This window comes from Callionymus lyra, chromosome 9, assembly GCF_982586985.1.
Source record: "Callionymus lyra chromosome 9, fCalLyr1.hap1.1, whole genome shotgun sequence".
Taxonomy (NCBI): Eukaryota; Metazoa; Chordata; class Actinopteri; order Syngnathiformes; family Callionymidae; genus Callionymus; species Callionymus lyra.
Genome location: NC_141826.1, coordinates 14,141,368 through 14,153,651, shown reverse-complemented (window position 1 = coordinate 14,153,651; position 12,284 = coordinate 14,141,368). Strand labels below are relative to the sequence as shown.

At 34.5% G+C, this 12,284-nt stretch overlaps 2 protein-coding genes across 2 annotated transcripts; both read right to left on the bottom strand.

Moving 5' to 3' along the window:
* Positions 1–381: 381 nt before the first annotated feature.
* On the bottom strand, positions 382–3,473 carry LOC148071923 (uncharacterized; the record flags this gene model as incomplete). The annotated part of the gene is made up of 5 exons (XM_087798618.1): positions 382–435; positions 1,526–1,575; positions 2,498–2,620; positions 2,685–3,014; positions 3,152–3,473. Coding segments are annotated over 5 exons (879 nt in total), but the record flags the coding sequence as incomplete, so codon positions are not given.
* Positions 3,474–8,569: 5,096 nt separating this feature from the next.
* LOC148071922 (uncharacterized) lies at positions 8,570–10,939 on the bottom strand. The gene is made up of 5 exons (XM_087798617.1): positions 10,669–10,939; positions 10,190–10,531; positions 10,009–10,131; positions 9,202–9,251; positions 8,570–9,134 (listed from the first exon to the last, which is right to left on the bottom strand). Exons 1-5 carry the CDS (start codon positions 10,937–10,939, stop codon positions 9,009–9,011), a joined length of 912 nt encoding a protein of 303 aa, XP_087654743.1. The 3' UTR covers positions 8,570–9,008.
* Between the last annotated feature and the right edge of the window lie 1,345 nt (positions 10,940–12,284).

Here is a 12,284-nt window from a genome sequence, read left to right as displayed (position 1 = left end):
ATTCACCAGTATCAACATGTATAGTTAACATTCATCATCTATAAAATATGTCTGTGCATGTGCAGGTGAATTTGTGTGTGCGTCACAAGTGTGCTTGAGGATGCTTCTAGAGTCCACCTCAAATTCCCTTAAGTTGTTTTTAAATAGTTTTTAATTAAATGATTTTCCTGTCTACTTTTCATCACCGCTTTTTGTTAAAGCTTCTCAGAGGATATTGTGCTTTGCTGCCTCCCTCCGTTATAGAAAGAGACTCTCGGAAATAAATCCTGTCGATGTAGCTCTGTGCAGCAAAACCAAAATCTTTATTTTTTCTTTGACTTGCTGGTTTAGGATAACATATCATTTAAAGAGACATTTAGTTGGATAACTATCCCTGAATATCTACCTGATGGTGATGTTGTTCACCAGTTGCTGCTCGTTGGAAACCGTTAGCTGCTAGATTGGAACAATACAAATGTTCAACAGACGACAATAAGAGTTTCAAACTCGCAATTTGAATTCAATATTTCCTTCCATACAGTAGAAACACTATGACGTTTTTTCAGAATCAAATCAGATCGCTCTGAGAAGTTTTAATTCAAAAGCAGGATGGAAAACTTTTGTCATGTTTTGAAATGTGTGTTTCCCCTCTGGGGATGAATAAAGCTTTTCTATAAATGATTTTGTCTGATCGTCAAGATAGCAACACCAGTTATCATCACACAACCTTCTGTGAGTCACAAACTTTTTTATTTATTTTTGATTCCATGTTTATATTCACCAATAGTCACTCAAAAGCTAGAACATGTTTGAACGTCACAGATGTCAGATATTACGCAATAGAATCTGAGCTTGAATAGAAACGTTCATGTTACTTTGGTCACTTATTTCAACTTCCTTTCTCTTTCTTAATGAGGTCAAGAACATTTGTTACTTCTTCTCACTGCATGTGACAAAACCACAAAGACCTTCCTCACAGTCCAAACATTCTTCATTTTGATATTGCATTATTAAATGAGGCCGCAATTTAAAAGTTGACTTGTGTGAAAATAGTTATCAATGAAAATATTCTATATATTAAGAAAATTAAATTACTTGACTGTATTATGTCTGTTAAAGGAGTTGTCCATGAGGCTTCCAATGTTCCTGATCCTCCTCCTAGTCCATCCACACAGTTCTTTCTATTGATTGAAGTAGTTCCTGAGTAGAGGTTGAGGTTGTGACGTATCAATCCTTGAAGATCTGACCAGGTCAGACTCCTCTTTTGGCCTCTTGTTCTCTTGTGAAGGATCTCTCTGGTGTTTCCACATCCAGGCTCATCTGAGGTCCAACATAAGTATCATGATGACAAATCTATTCCTTCACATTGACCCCAGAATAGATCACGTTTTCCTGTAGATCCACACGTTTTTCCTTTCTTCCGCTTCTCCTCTTGGTGTAACTCGGCACAGCGTAAACCAATGATTCAGAATTGTCCTGCTGGAAAACGAGAAACATATTAGTACTGATGGATAAATAGAGAAGTTCAGTGACGTCTGGTTTCTACCTGCTGGTCCCCGTCATCAGTGGTGGATGTTGGTTGAAAACGTGAAGATTCTATAGAGGAATGAAAATATTACGCAGATGAACGTGTTTCATTGAACCTCCAACCAAAATAGTGTGAAAAATTCTCTGAACTTTCACTTGTGCTTCTTGTCTCTAGTTTGAGTTTCTATTAGTCTCTTGACAGCATTGATGAGATCAACTGTAGACGATCCTCCTAAAAACCGCCAGAACCTGATGTTACTGGATCCTGTGGTTCATCTCTCTTATATATATACATATATATATATATATATATATATATATATATATAGATTCATGCCAGTAAATATGAGTTAAAATTCAGTCATAGACAAATCAATACTAATATGTTTTATTCTGAAAAAAATAACAGAAATAACCAATTTCCAAAACAAATCTCAACTTAAAGATTTCTAATATAAATCAAGGAATTATAGGATATGTAAAAATATGTTGAACGGGGAGGTGATGAAGACAAAACACATCCCTGATGATTAAAAAACAATGTATTTTCACCCCCCCCCCCCCCCCCCAAAAAGTCAACCCCTTCTTTTCTATTTTGTCTTTGTGTGTAATCATCATCTGAAGTGAGGAATTTGAGGTGAAAGAAGAACAAAAAGAAAGTTTGTGGCAGGAAACAGACTTTTGGAACTTCAGAGTTCTCATGAAGAATAACTGACAAAAGAAAGTCAAACTATTGCATCATTCGGAAGCAAGAACATTGAAGGTGCACCTAATTCACTGATCTACATTTAAAAAAAGAAAGATCTAACAGTTAGTCTTCTTTTTACATCTTTACAAATTAAACATCAGAAGAAACCAAGACAAGAAAATAAATTTGAACCATCAATAAACTTTTTTGAATCCAAAAACGACTTTCTAAGTAAATAATGGATCACATGTTACTTATTTTGTATCATTTTTAATTTGTGGATAAAAATATATATATTCTTACTGTTTAAATCTTGCTTTAGTTTCCAGATGATGTAGGTCATTAGAAGAATAATGAGCAGACAAATGGAGAGACCAGCACCAAACACAATCTCCAGTTTACTTCTGAAGTCACTGCTATTATTTCCTGTTGGAAAATACATTTACAAGTGAATTCAATAATGTAAAATATTTGGTTAAAATACCTTGACTGTCTTTGGATCCATTTCCCCAAAAGATGTGTCCACATGAGACCACGGCGCAGTAGAGGGTCTCATGGTGAGAGGAGCTCACGTCTCTGGACAAGGTGTAGAAACATTTCCTCGACTGAATCTTAGAGTTTTCTTCACATTCATCACCTCCAATGTCACGAGCCAAGAGAAAATGTGGTGCTTTGTCTGCTCCAGATTTGAACCAGTAAACTGATTCTTTTCCAGAACATGAGTTTTTCTTCTCTGTGAGGAGTGAACATTGAAGATTACCGGAGGTTCCTGAATGCAGCAGATCAGTCTGAACCACATCGGTTACATCAGCATCTCTGTCTGTGAAGAAGTCCAAATATTTAGAGATGATTGATTAAAATGGAGAATGAAAACAGATTTATCACAGAAGTTAAATATTATAAATGTAAATATGTGATTTTAAACTGTATCAATAGTGACGAAGAAGATACTTTTACCTTTAACATGCAGAAACGTTGTATTCATAAATGTCGTCTTTAAGAACAAAACTTCACTGCAGTAGTAAAATCCAGTGTCTCCAGACTCTGCTCTGCTAAGAGTCAGATCAAAATGATCTGAGTCACGTTTTGCAGTGAATCGAATCTTGTTTGAAGATAATCTTCCAAAGCGATCCACAGAGACTAAAACTTCCAGCAGGTTGTCAGAAGTTAATCTGGTCCACTGTAAGTCTCCGAGTCTGTTCTCAATGTTGCATTTGAAAGTCACATCCTGTCCAACAAGTACGGTGATTGTTGAGAAGTTTTGATCACATCCTGGAACAGATTAATTTTTTAATTTGTCATTTTTCAGTGTAAATGTAAAATTGTGAACATTTTAATTCACAATTTATCTTTGTTCCACAACAATTTGTCAGTAAAAAGCTGAGTACTGCAGAAATGTTAAAATAAAATAAAAATCTATTTTTGGTTGAAATAGTACCAAATAACCAAAAAAACTTACTTGAACAGTTTGTAAGGAATGTTTTAGGTGAATTTATAGAAACACAAAACTAACTCATCCAGAATCAAAAGGATTTCAAACGAAAACTCAAAACAACAGATGAAAACAATGAGGAAGTGATATAAAAAAACAGCACAAATTATTGTTATTACAAGTAAATCAAGGGTTTTAATGAACTAAAAGTTCATAATGCTGATAATTCTTACCTCCAGTCGAGACAAAGACGAAGAGAAAATAAACGTAAAACATCTTCACCACAAGTCCAGCCAAGTTTGAGATACAAAACCTACAAACAAAGCGTTTATGTTGCAACACAAGTGGGTGGGAACAAAAGAATCATTGGTCGGTCGTCATTTTTTTCTTCTCAGTTCGACCAATGAAAATAATCAGCCTTTTTTTTTACCCCAGAAGAACTCAATGGAAACTTCTGTGTAGAGATTTCAAAGCATGTTTGTGAAAGTATGTTACTCCTCTTTTTACAAGCTTGAAGAATGAATTAAATGGCTCTCAGAGTTATTGTTTTTTCTTAAATATCTTCTGCTTCATGTGAGTTTGGTGCAGCACGTACGAATAATCTTCTTCTGATGTATTCAATTATTGTTTGTATATTTATATTTGAACTTTGAACAGTTCATCTCAAATACTCGGCTGAATTTTGGATATAGTTTTAGATGAGGGCTGTCTGTTGTCCTTAAGAACAGAGTCAAAGCTCGGTCTGCATAGATCCTATTAATTAGGACTCGTTTCCCATGAAGGTTGGAGCATTTTCCGGGTGGAAGATAAGATCTTGCCCCAAATGGAGAAGTTTAAGTACCTTTGGGTCTTGTTCAGGTGTGAGGGAATAAAGGATTGGTAGTAAAAAGAGAGCTAAGCAAAAAGGCAAAACTCTGTGTATACCAGTCGATCTAAGTCTCTACCCGCACCAAGATTCAATCTTTATTAACCAGTACATATTGTTATACATACATAGAATTTTTCGTGGTTGTAACATATGGCAACGAACGCTGGGCAGTGACGGAAAGAAACGAGATTGCGGATAAAAGAGGTCAAACTAAGTTTCCTACGTAGATCAGAACCGCTCCTCTGTCTTCTGTGACCCAAGAGTAGCACATTACATTTTGAATAAACAAACAAATAAATAGATTATACATGTTGGCCATGAACCTGAAGACACAGAAAAATATGAAAAAAATAAAAAATAAAATGTGTAATTTAATCAAAAATTTCAAAAAATCAAATAAATATATAAGAAAAAATTGATTAAAAAAAAATATGGAATAGCGACAGATTTGTTTTTTTTTCTATTCAAATCAAATTTATGTGGAATACTTTACTCACTACATGTTGTTTACACTCACTATAGATATATATTTTTCCATTCAAGTTACACTACAACGACACATAAAGTCAGACATATGATAAAATATGAAGATTTTTGTGCTTGAATAACATATTTTAACTATTTTCATGTTGGATGGATGAGTCTGTGGATAAATGGATGAAAGATACATTTACAATTATAGCTTATAAATGACTGCTGAAACAACTTTCCAAAAAATATATATTTTGTTTGGATATTTTTTTGTTCAAATCTTTATTTCTTTATTGTGAAGAAAACACTCACAGTCTCATAGAGATGTGGTCTAGAGTGCAACATTAAAACCTGTCAAGCGATGGCCCCTGACTTCCTGTCTTCTTCTCTCTGAGGCTTGATGGGCTTCCTGTCTAATGACTCCTAGTGTAAGAAAACATGTCTTTTACACATGTTGACACAACACATGTAAGCAAGCTTTTTGGGCAAATGGGAAAATAAAACTTAATTAAATATCATAAAACATGAAAAAGGGACATGTTGAGTGTTTTAATATCTTGAAAAATGGACTTGACTCCACAGAGCATGTTCATGACGCTCGACTGCTGCAGTTCAAGTCACACCTTCGTGCAGGATGAGGTCTGCAGAGGCTGTTTGTGTAGCTCTCGTGTGGTTACTTCACACGCAGAGATGAAAAAAAGTCCCCTTTTTTAAACCTTGTGCAGCAATAGACAGGAAGGGCGTTTGACGACCACAACAACAAGAAACTTTCCATTCAACTGTGAACAACAAGTTATTCTGCTGGATATGAAACTGTTTAAAAAAAAAGTTTATAATTAGTTAAAATGAAATCAAAAGTTTAACCTTTAAGGGAGATTCGAAGTTGTAAGGTAATTAGAAAAAGGTAATCAACAATATAAACAGTTTACTTGATTTTGTGACTAAATTGTATGTTCGTTCTGTGGAGTGTGTTACTAGAGTGACTTATTTTCATGAACTTTATAAACTGTCATCAAATGCATCTACTGTCTTTATGAATCTCCACAGTCTCCAAATGTTTTTTTTAAACTTATGACAACTCAGATAAAGGGTCTCAAACTCAGTTTAACAGTCACTGAAAATTTGTTTTCACACTTAAAATAATCACTACAAAAGGTCATAAAATTAAATTTGTAGTTATTCGATCCAGTAAAGTTGTTGAAATCTGATCTGAGTGGAGGTGAACTGTCAAAAACTTTTCATTTCTTGTGTGCAAAAGCTAAGAAGAAGATGAGGAGGATGTTTAGATATTAAAAGGGACGTTTTGAGATCAACCTATCAAATCACAGGTACATGTTCTTGTTCCCACCCCTTTTTTGTTTCTCTTTGAAGGCAACAGATGAAAACATTTCACGTCAAAGTGTCGATGTTAGTGGATTTACCGTGACGATGTGGTAAGTATTTATCTCTCACTGGCTGATTTATTTTCATTTAACGTTTCATAAAGTTTCTCTTTCAATGACATTGGAATCAGAAAAACAAAGATTTAACATTTAATAATATGTTTTAATTCAAGTCGAATACGTGCTGAACTTTTTAGCTCACACTAGTAGATGCTTTCTGCTCGCTCTTGTTACTTTCATATCTTCCGTTTTGCAAAGTCCCGAGCTACTTCTATTTCCTCCCACAACCACACAAACACGTCAATGCACGTAAATGACAGCCCATTTCCTGCTTTCAACTTTAAGCGTTGAAGTAGGTCGTCTGAAGGTACGAGAAACTTGGTTTGAAAGAAACATGATTTAAAATCAAATGACTTTTGATTTTGATTTTGAAACAAACGCAAAACATTGAACTTCTTCAGGATAAGTTTTAAATATTTAACATCTACAGAATATTGGTTTTGAGGTTCATATGAATGTGTGACTTATATTTGTTTTTATTATTATTTTGTAGCTGCTTTTCAACAAATGCAGACCAAAGATCATGAAGACCAGGAGGTAAAACTTTCAAAGAACACACTGACCAACTCAATTCAGATTATTCTCAAAGTATATCACTGTGTTTTCTTATAATCCAGCAGGTTAATGAGGACGTTCTGGTCTATGCTGCACCAATTTACAAGAGGAAAAAAGGCAGAAAAGAGAATCCTGATAAGCAAGATAACGTCAAAAATACTGGTGTGAGAGGACATGAATAGAAGATTACTGGAGGTCAAGTTCGTCCTCCTTCTGGAATATTTGATGGGGATTAATATACAGAAAAAGTTCAACAAACCAGCTTCCATGGTTGCATCGTCTTGATCAGTCGACACAAACAGATGCTTTTTAAAACGAGATTCTATCATCACTTTACTTTCCAACTGAATCATCCACTGGATTGTTGCTGTGATGTCACATGAAAGAAAAGCCACCGATTTAAAGTGAAAACAAAACTCGTGCAAGAATGACAATGTGAAAAACTGATACTGGTTGAAAATGGTTTACAATAAAGACAATACTTTTTCAACACTGAGGAGGTTCAAATGCTTATCTTATGCGTATTCAGTCGTGCCTCATCTTGCTTCAACTACTTATCTCTCTCATGTGACATGTGACCGCCCTGGAGTTGGTTAACCAAACATCCCAGGTGCTTGAAAGTTCAGATTGCAGGTTGAAGTCAACTGTTAGCCTCTTAATGGTGCATACGAGGAGCTGTCCGAGGTGCTGAAGACGCCCCTAGCAGCAGTAATAGAAAAAACTAAATTACTTTAAAAAGCAAACAAACTGTTTCTAACATCTCATTACAAAGTATAATATTCATCGGTATCAACGTGTATATTCATTGTCTATAAAATATGTTTGTGCTTTTGCAGGTGTATGTGTGTGTGCGTCAAAAGTGTTGGAGAAAGGACTCTTGGACTTTTTTTTGTTAACTACTTTTTACAGTTATTCATCATCTTACGCTTATGGGTCTTCTTGTTTGAATATTCCCTTTCTTCCTCTTTTCCTGTCCATGTTTACTCTGTGCAGCATAAACAAAATCATATTTTTTCTTTTACTTTCTGGTTTAGGATAACATATAATTTAAAGAGATGTTTAGTTGGATTTCTATCCCTGAATATCTACCTGCTGGTGATGTTGTTCACCAGTTGCTGCTGGTTGGAAACTGTTAGCTGCTAGATTAGAACAAAACAACTGTTCAACAGGCGACAATTAAAGTTTCACACTCGCAATTTGATTTTGTCTGATCGTCAAGATAGCAACACCAGTTATCATCACACAACCTTCTGTGAGTCACGGATGTTTTTATTTATTTTTGATTCCACGTTTATCTTCACCAGTAGTCACTCCAAAGCTAAAAAATGTTGGAACGTTAAAGAAGTGTGATGTTACACAATAGAATCTTAGACTGTATAGCAACGTTCATGTTACTTTGGTCATGTGTTCAAACTTCCTGTCTCTTTCTTAATAAGGTAAATAACATTTGTTTCTTCTTTTCACTGCCTGTGACAAAACCACAAAGACCTTCTTTACACTCAGTTAAAAAACACATTCTTCATTTTGATATTTCATCATTGAATGACGCCACAATTTAAAAGTTGACTAATGTGAATATGCTTGTATATATGAAAATATTTTATATATTCAAGAATACATGACTTTACTGTTTATGTTTATGACTATGTAGTTGAGGATCAACGTTAGTAATTTGAGAAAATAGTTTATTAAAGAAGAGAAATACATACAAAATAGAAAATTTAGTCAGAAACAGGTACTTGTATATGTCTAATTAAGTCTCTGTAAAAACTTGATTATAGAGGAACACAAAAAATAAACAAATATAAAGAATTGAACAAAAACTTATCTTTTTAAGTTTCAGAATGAAGTATCTTTCAGATACGAAGGCCTGAAAAGAATCTTCTTCTTCTTCTTCTTCTTCTTCTTCACAATCCTCTCATCACTTTGGAATGTGGCTTCTCTTCACATCTGCTCTGTATTCTCCCTCTCCAGCCTTTATCAGAGTAAAAATGGCCAAACGTCCAGGCTCATCTGAGGTCCAGCAGGAGCATCATGATGACAAATCTATTCCTTCACATTGACCCCAGAATAGATCACGTTTTCCTGTAGATCCACAGGCTTGTCCTTTCTTCCGCTTCTCCTCTTGCTGTAACTCGGCACAGAGTAAACCAGTGATTCAGAATTGTCCTGCTGGAAAATGAGAAACATATTAACACTGATGGATAAATAGAGAAGTTCAGTGACGTCTGGTTTCTACCTGCTGGTCCCCGCCATAAGTGGTGGACGTTGGTTGAAGACGTGAAGATTCTAGAGAGGAAAGAAAATATTAAGCAGATGAACGTGTTTCATTGAACCTCCAACCAAAATAGTGTCACGACGTCTATGAACTTTCAATTGTGTTTCCTGTCTCTGGTTTGAGTTTATATTTTTCTCTTCACAGAAGTGATGGGATCAACTGTCTCAACTTAAAGATTTCTAATATAAATCAAGGAATTATAGGATATGTAAAAATAAGTTGAACGGCCAGATGATGAAGACAAACTCATCCCTGATGATTAAAAAAACAATTTATTTTCACCCCCTCCAAAAAGTCAACCGCTTCTTTTCTATTTTGTCTTCGTGTGTAATCATTCTTTGAAGTGAGGAAGTCGAGGTGAAAGAAGAACAAAAAGAAAGTTTGTGGCAGGAAACAGACTTTTGGAACTTCAGAGTTCTCATGAAGAGAAAAAAATAACAGACAATATAAAGTCAAACTATTGCATCATTCGGAAGCAAGAACGTTGACGGTATATATATATTTCAATATATAAATGTATAAAAATAATACAACAACAAAGGAGAAAAGTGTCTCTTGAAAGTATTCCATGCTCCTGATCCACTGATCCACAATTAAAAAAAGAAAGATCTAACAGTTAATCTTCCTTTAACATAAAAAAAAAAAAAAAATCAAACCATCAATTAATTGTTTTAATCAAATAACGACTTTTTAATCAATTAATAGATCAATTATTACTTATTTTCAATCATTTTTAATTTGTGGATGAAAGAAAAAAAATATTCTTACCGTTTAAATCTTGCTTTAGTTTCCAGATGATGTAGGTCATTAGAAGAATAATGAGCAGACAAATGGCGAGACCAGCACCAAACACAATCTCCAGTTTACTTCTGAAGTCACTGCTATTATTTCCTGTTGGAAAATACATTTACAAGTGAATTCAACAATGTAAAATATTCCCTTGAAATACCTTGACTGTCTTTAATGTTGGATCCATTTCCAACGAAAATGTGTCCACATGAGACCACGGCGCAGTAGAGGGTCTCATGGTGAGAGGAGCTCACGTCTCTGGACAAGTTGTAGAAACATTTCCTCGATTGAATCTTAGAGTTTTCTTTACATTCATCACCTCCAATGTCACGAGCCAAGAGAAAACGTGGTGCCTTGTCTGCTCCAGATTTGAACCAGTAAACTGATTCTTTTCCAGAACATGAGTTTTTCTTCTTTGTGAGGAGTGAACATTGAAGATTACCGGAGGTTCCTGAATGCAGCAGATCAATCTGAACCACATCAGTTACATCAGCATCTCTGTCTGTGAAGAAGTCCAAATATTCAGTTATGATTGATTAAAATGGAGAATAAAGACAGATTAAACACAGAAGTTAAATATTGTAAATATAAATATGTGATTTTAAACGGTATCAATAGTGGCGGAGAATATACTTTTACCTTTAACATGCAGAAACATTGTATTTATAAATGTTGTCTTTGAGTACAACATTTCACTGCAGAAGTAAAATCCAGTGTCTCCAGACTCTGCTCTGGTAAGATTCAGATCGAAATTATCTGAGTCATGTTTTGCAGTAAATCGAGGAGTCTTCGTAAAAGATGATTTTCCATAGGGATCCAAAGAGACTAAAACCTTCGGCAGGTTGTCAGAAGTTAATCTGGTCCACTGAAGGGGTCCATGTCTCTTCTCAACGTTGCATTTGAAAGTCATATTTTGTCCAACAAGTACGGTGCTTGTTGAGAAGTTGTGATCACAATCTGGAATAGATAAAACATTTACTGATATTTCTGAACGTAAAATTGTGAACATTTTACACAGAGATTTATTTTTTTTAAATGTACTGTTGCCGTTTTGAGATAAGATAAAATATTTTTTTCGTTGAATTTTAACCATATAAACATAAAAACAGATTTGAACAGTTTTTTATAAATGAATCACAAGAATTTTAAACTAAAAATTAAATAACAGATGAAAACAATGAGGAAGTGATTAAAAACTGCACAAATTAAAGTTGTTGCAAGTAAATAACGTGTTTAAATGAAAAGAAAGTCCATAAAGCTGATAATTCTTACCTCCAGTCGAGACAAAGACAAAGAGAAAATAAATGTAAAACATCTTCACCGCAAGACTTCAGAAGTTTGAGATACAAAACCTACAAACTGAAGCGTTTATGTTGCAACACAAGCGTAAGTGGGTGGGAACTAAAGAAGTGATTGGTCGGTCGTTACTCTTCGTCTCACTTCGACCAATAAAAATAATCAGCCTTTTTTCCGCCCCAGAAGAACTCAATGGAAACTTCTGTGTAGAGATTTCAAAGCATGTTTGTGAAAGTATGTTACTCCTGTTTTTACAACCTTGAAGAATGAATTAAATGTCTTTCAGAGTTACTGTTCTTTCTTAAATATCTTCTACTTCATGTGAGTTTTTTTTGCAGCATGAATGAATAATCTTCTTCCGATCTATTCAATTATTATTTATACTTTTATATTTTAACTTTAAATGACTCATCTCAAATACTTGGCTGATTTTCCTTGTTATCTTTAACTATTAATGAGGAAGATTTTTGGTGAAGAACATGTGTTGGTACAAGTAAAAAGTGGATATGATGGAGAGTGTTGAGATAATGTAGAGCATGAAGTTTAATTTTCCTCATTTTCAGAGCCAATTTGATGGCATTTTTTAACAGTACTAAATAATTATTTAATAAAACTTCCCATCATTTTTCGGTAAAGAGTGTCGTCTACTGAGTCTGGGAAAATAATGACTAATAGCTTTAGGTCAGTGGACTGAAAATCCTGAAGAGAAAATGTGCCAACTTCTTACTATCAGCAGCAATTCATCCTCAACACCTCATATTTGTAACCAGAAGGTCCTCAAACCTGTGAGACATAATAACTGTTTTGTAGACAGGAAGTGGAAAACAATATGGTTCGAGCTCAGGTTAGAGAAATAAACATAGTTATGTCGGCTGACTAAGATGCATATTTTAAGGTACATGTTAATCATTTTTTTTAATCAATTTTAATCTCTTGTATCGTTGTGTTCTCAAGGGTCA

What these genes read in the sequence shown, in the direction of transcription:
- LOC148071922 (XM_087798617.1), bottom strand. Translation starts at nt 10,939, where the DNA reads ATGACTTTCAAATGCAACGTTGAGAAGAGACATGGACCCCTTCAGTGG. An exon ending in AATGTTTCTGCATGTTAAAG is followed by an intron (nt 10,532 to 10,668) that starts GTAAAAGTATAT and finishes ACTTCTTCACAG; the next exon opens with ACAGAGATGCTGATGTAACT. An exon ending in CTTATGGCGGGGACCAGCAG is followed by an intron (nt 9,135 to 9,201) that starts GTAGAAACCAGA and finishes CTCATTTTCCAG; the next exon opens with CAGGACAATTCTGAATCACT.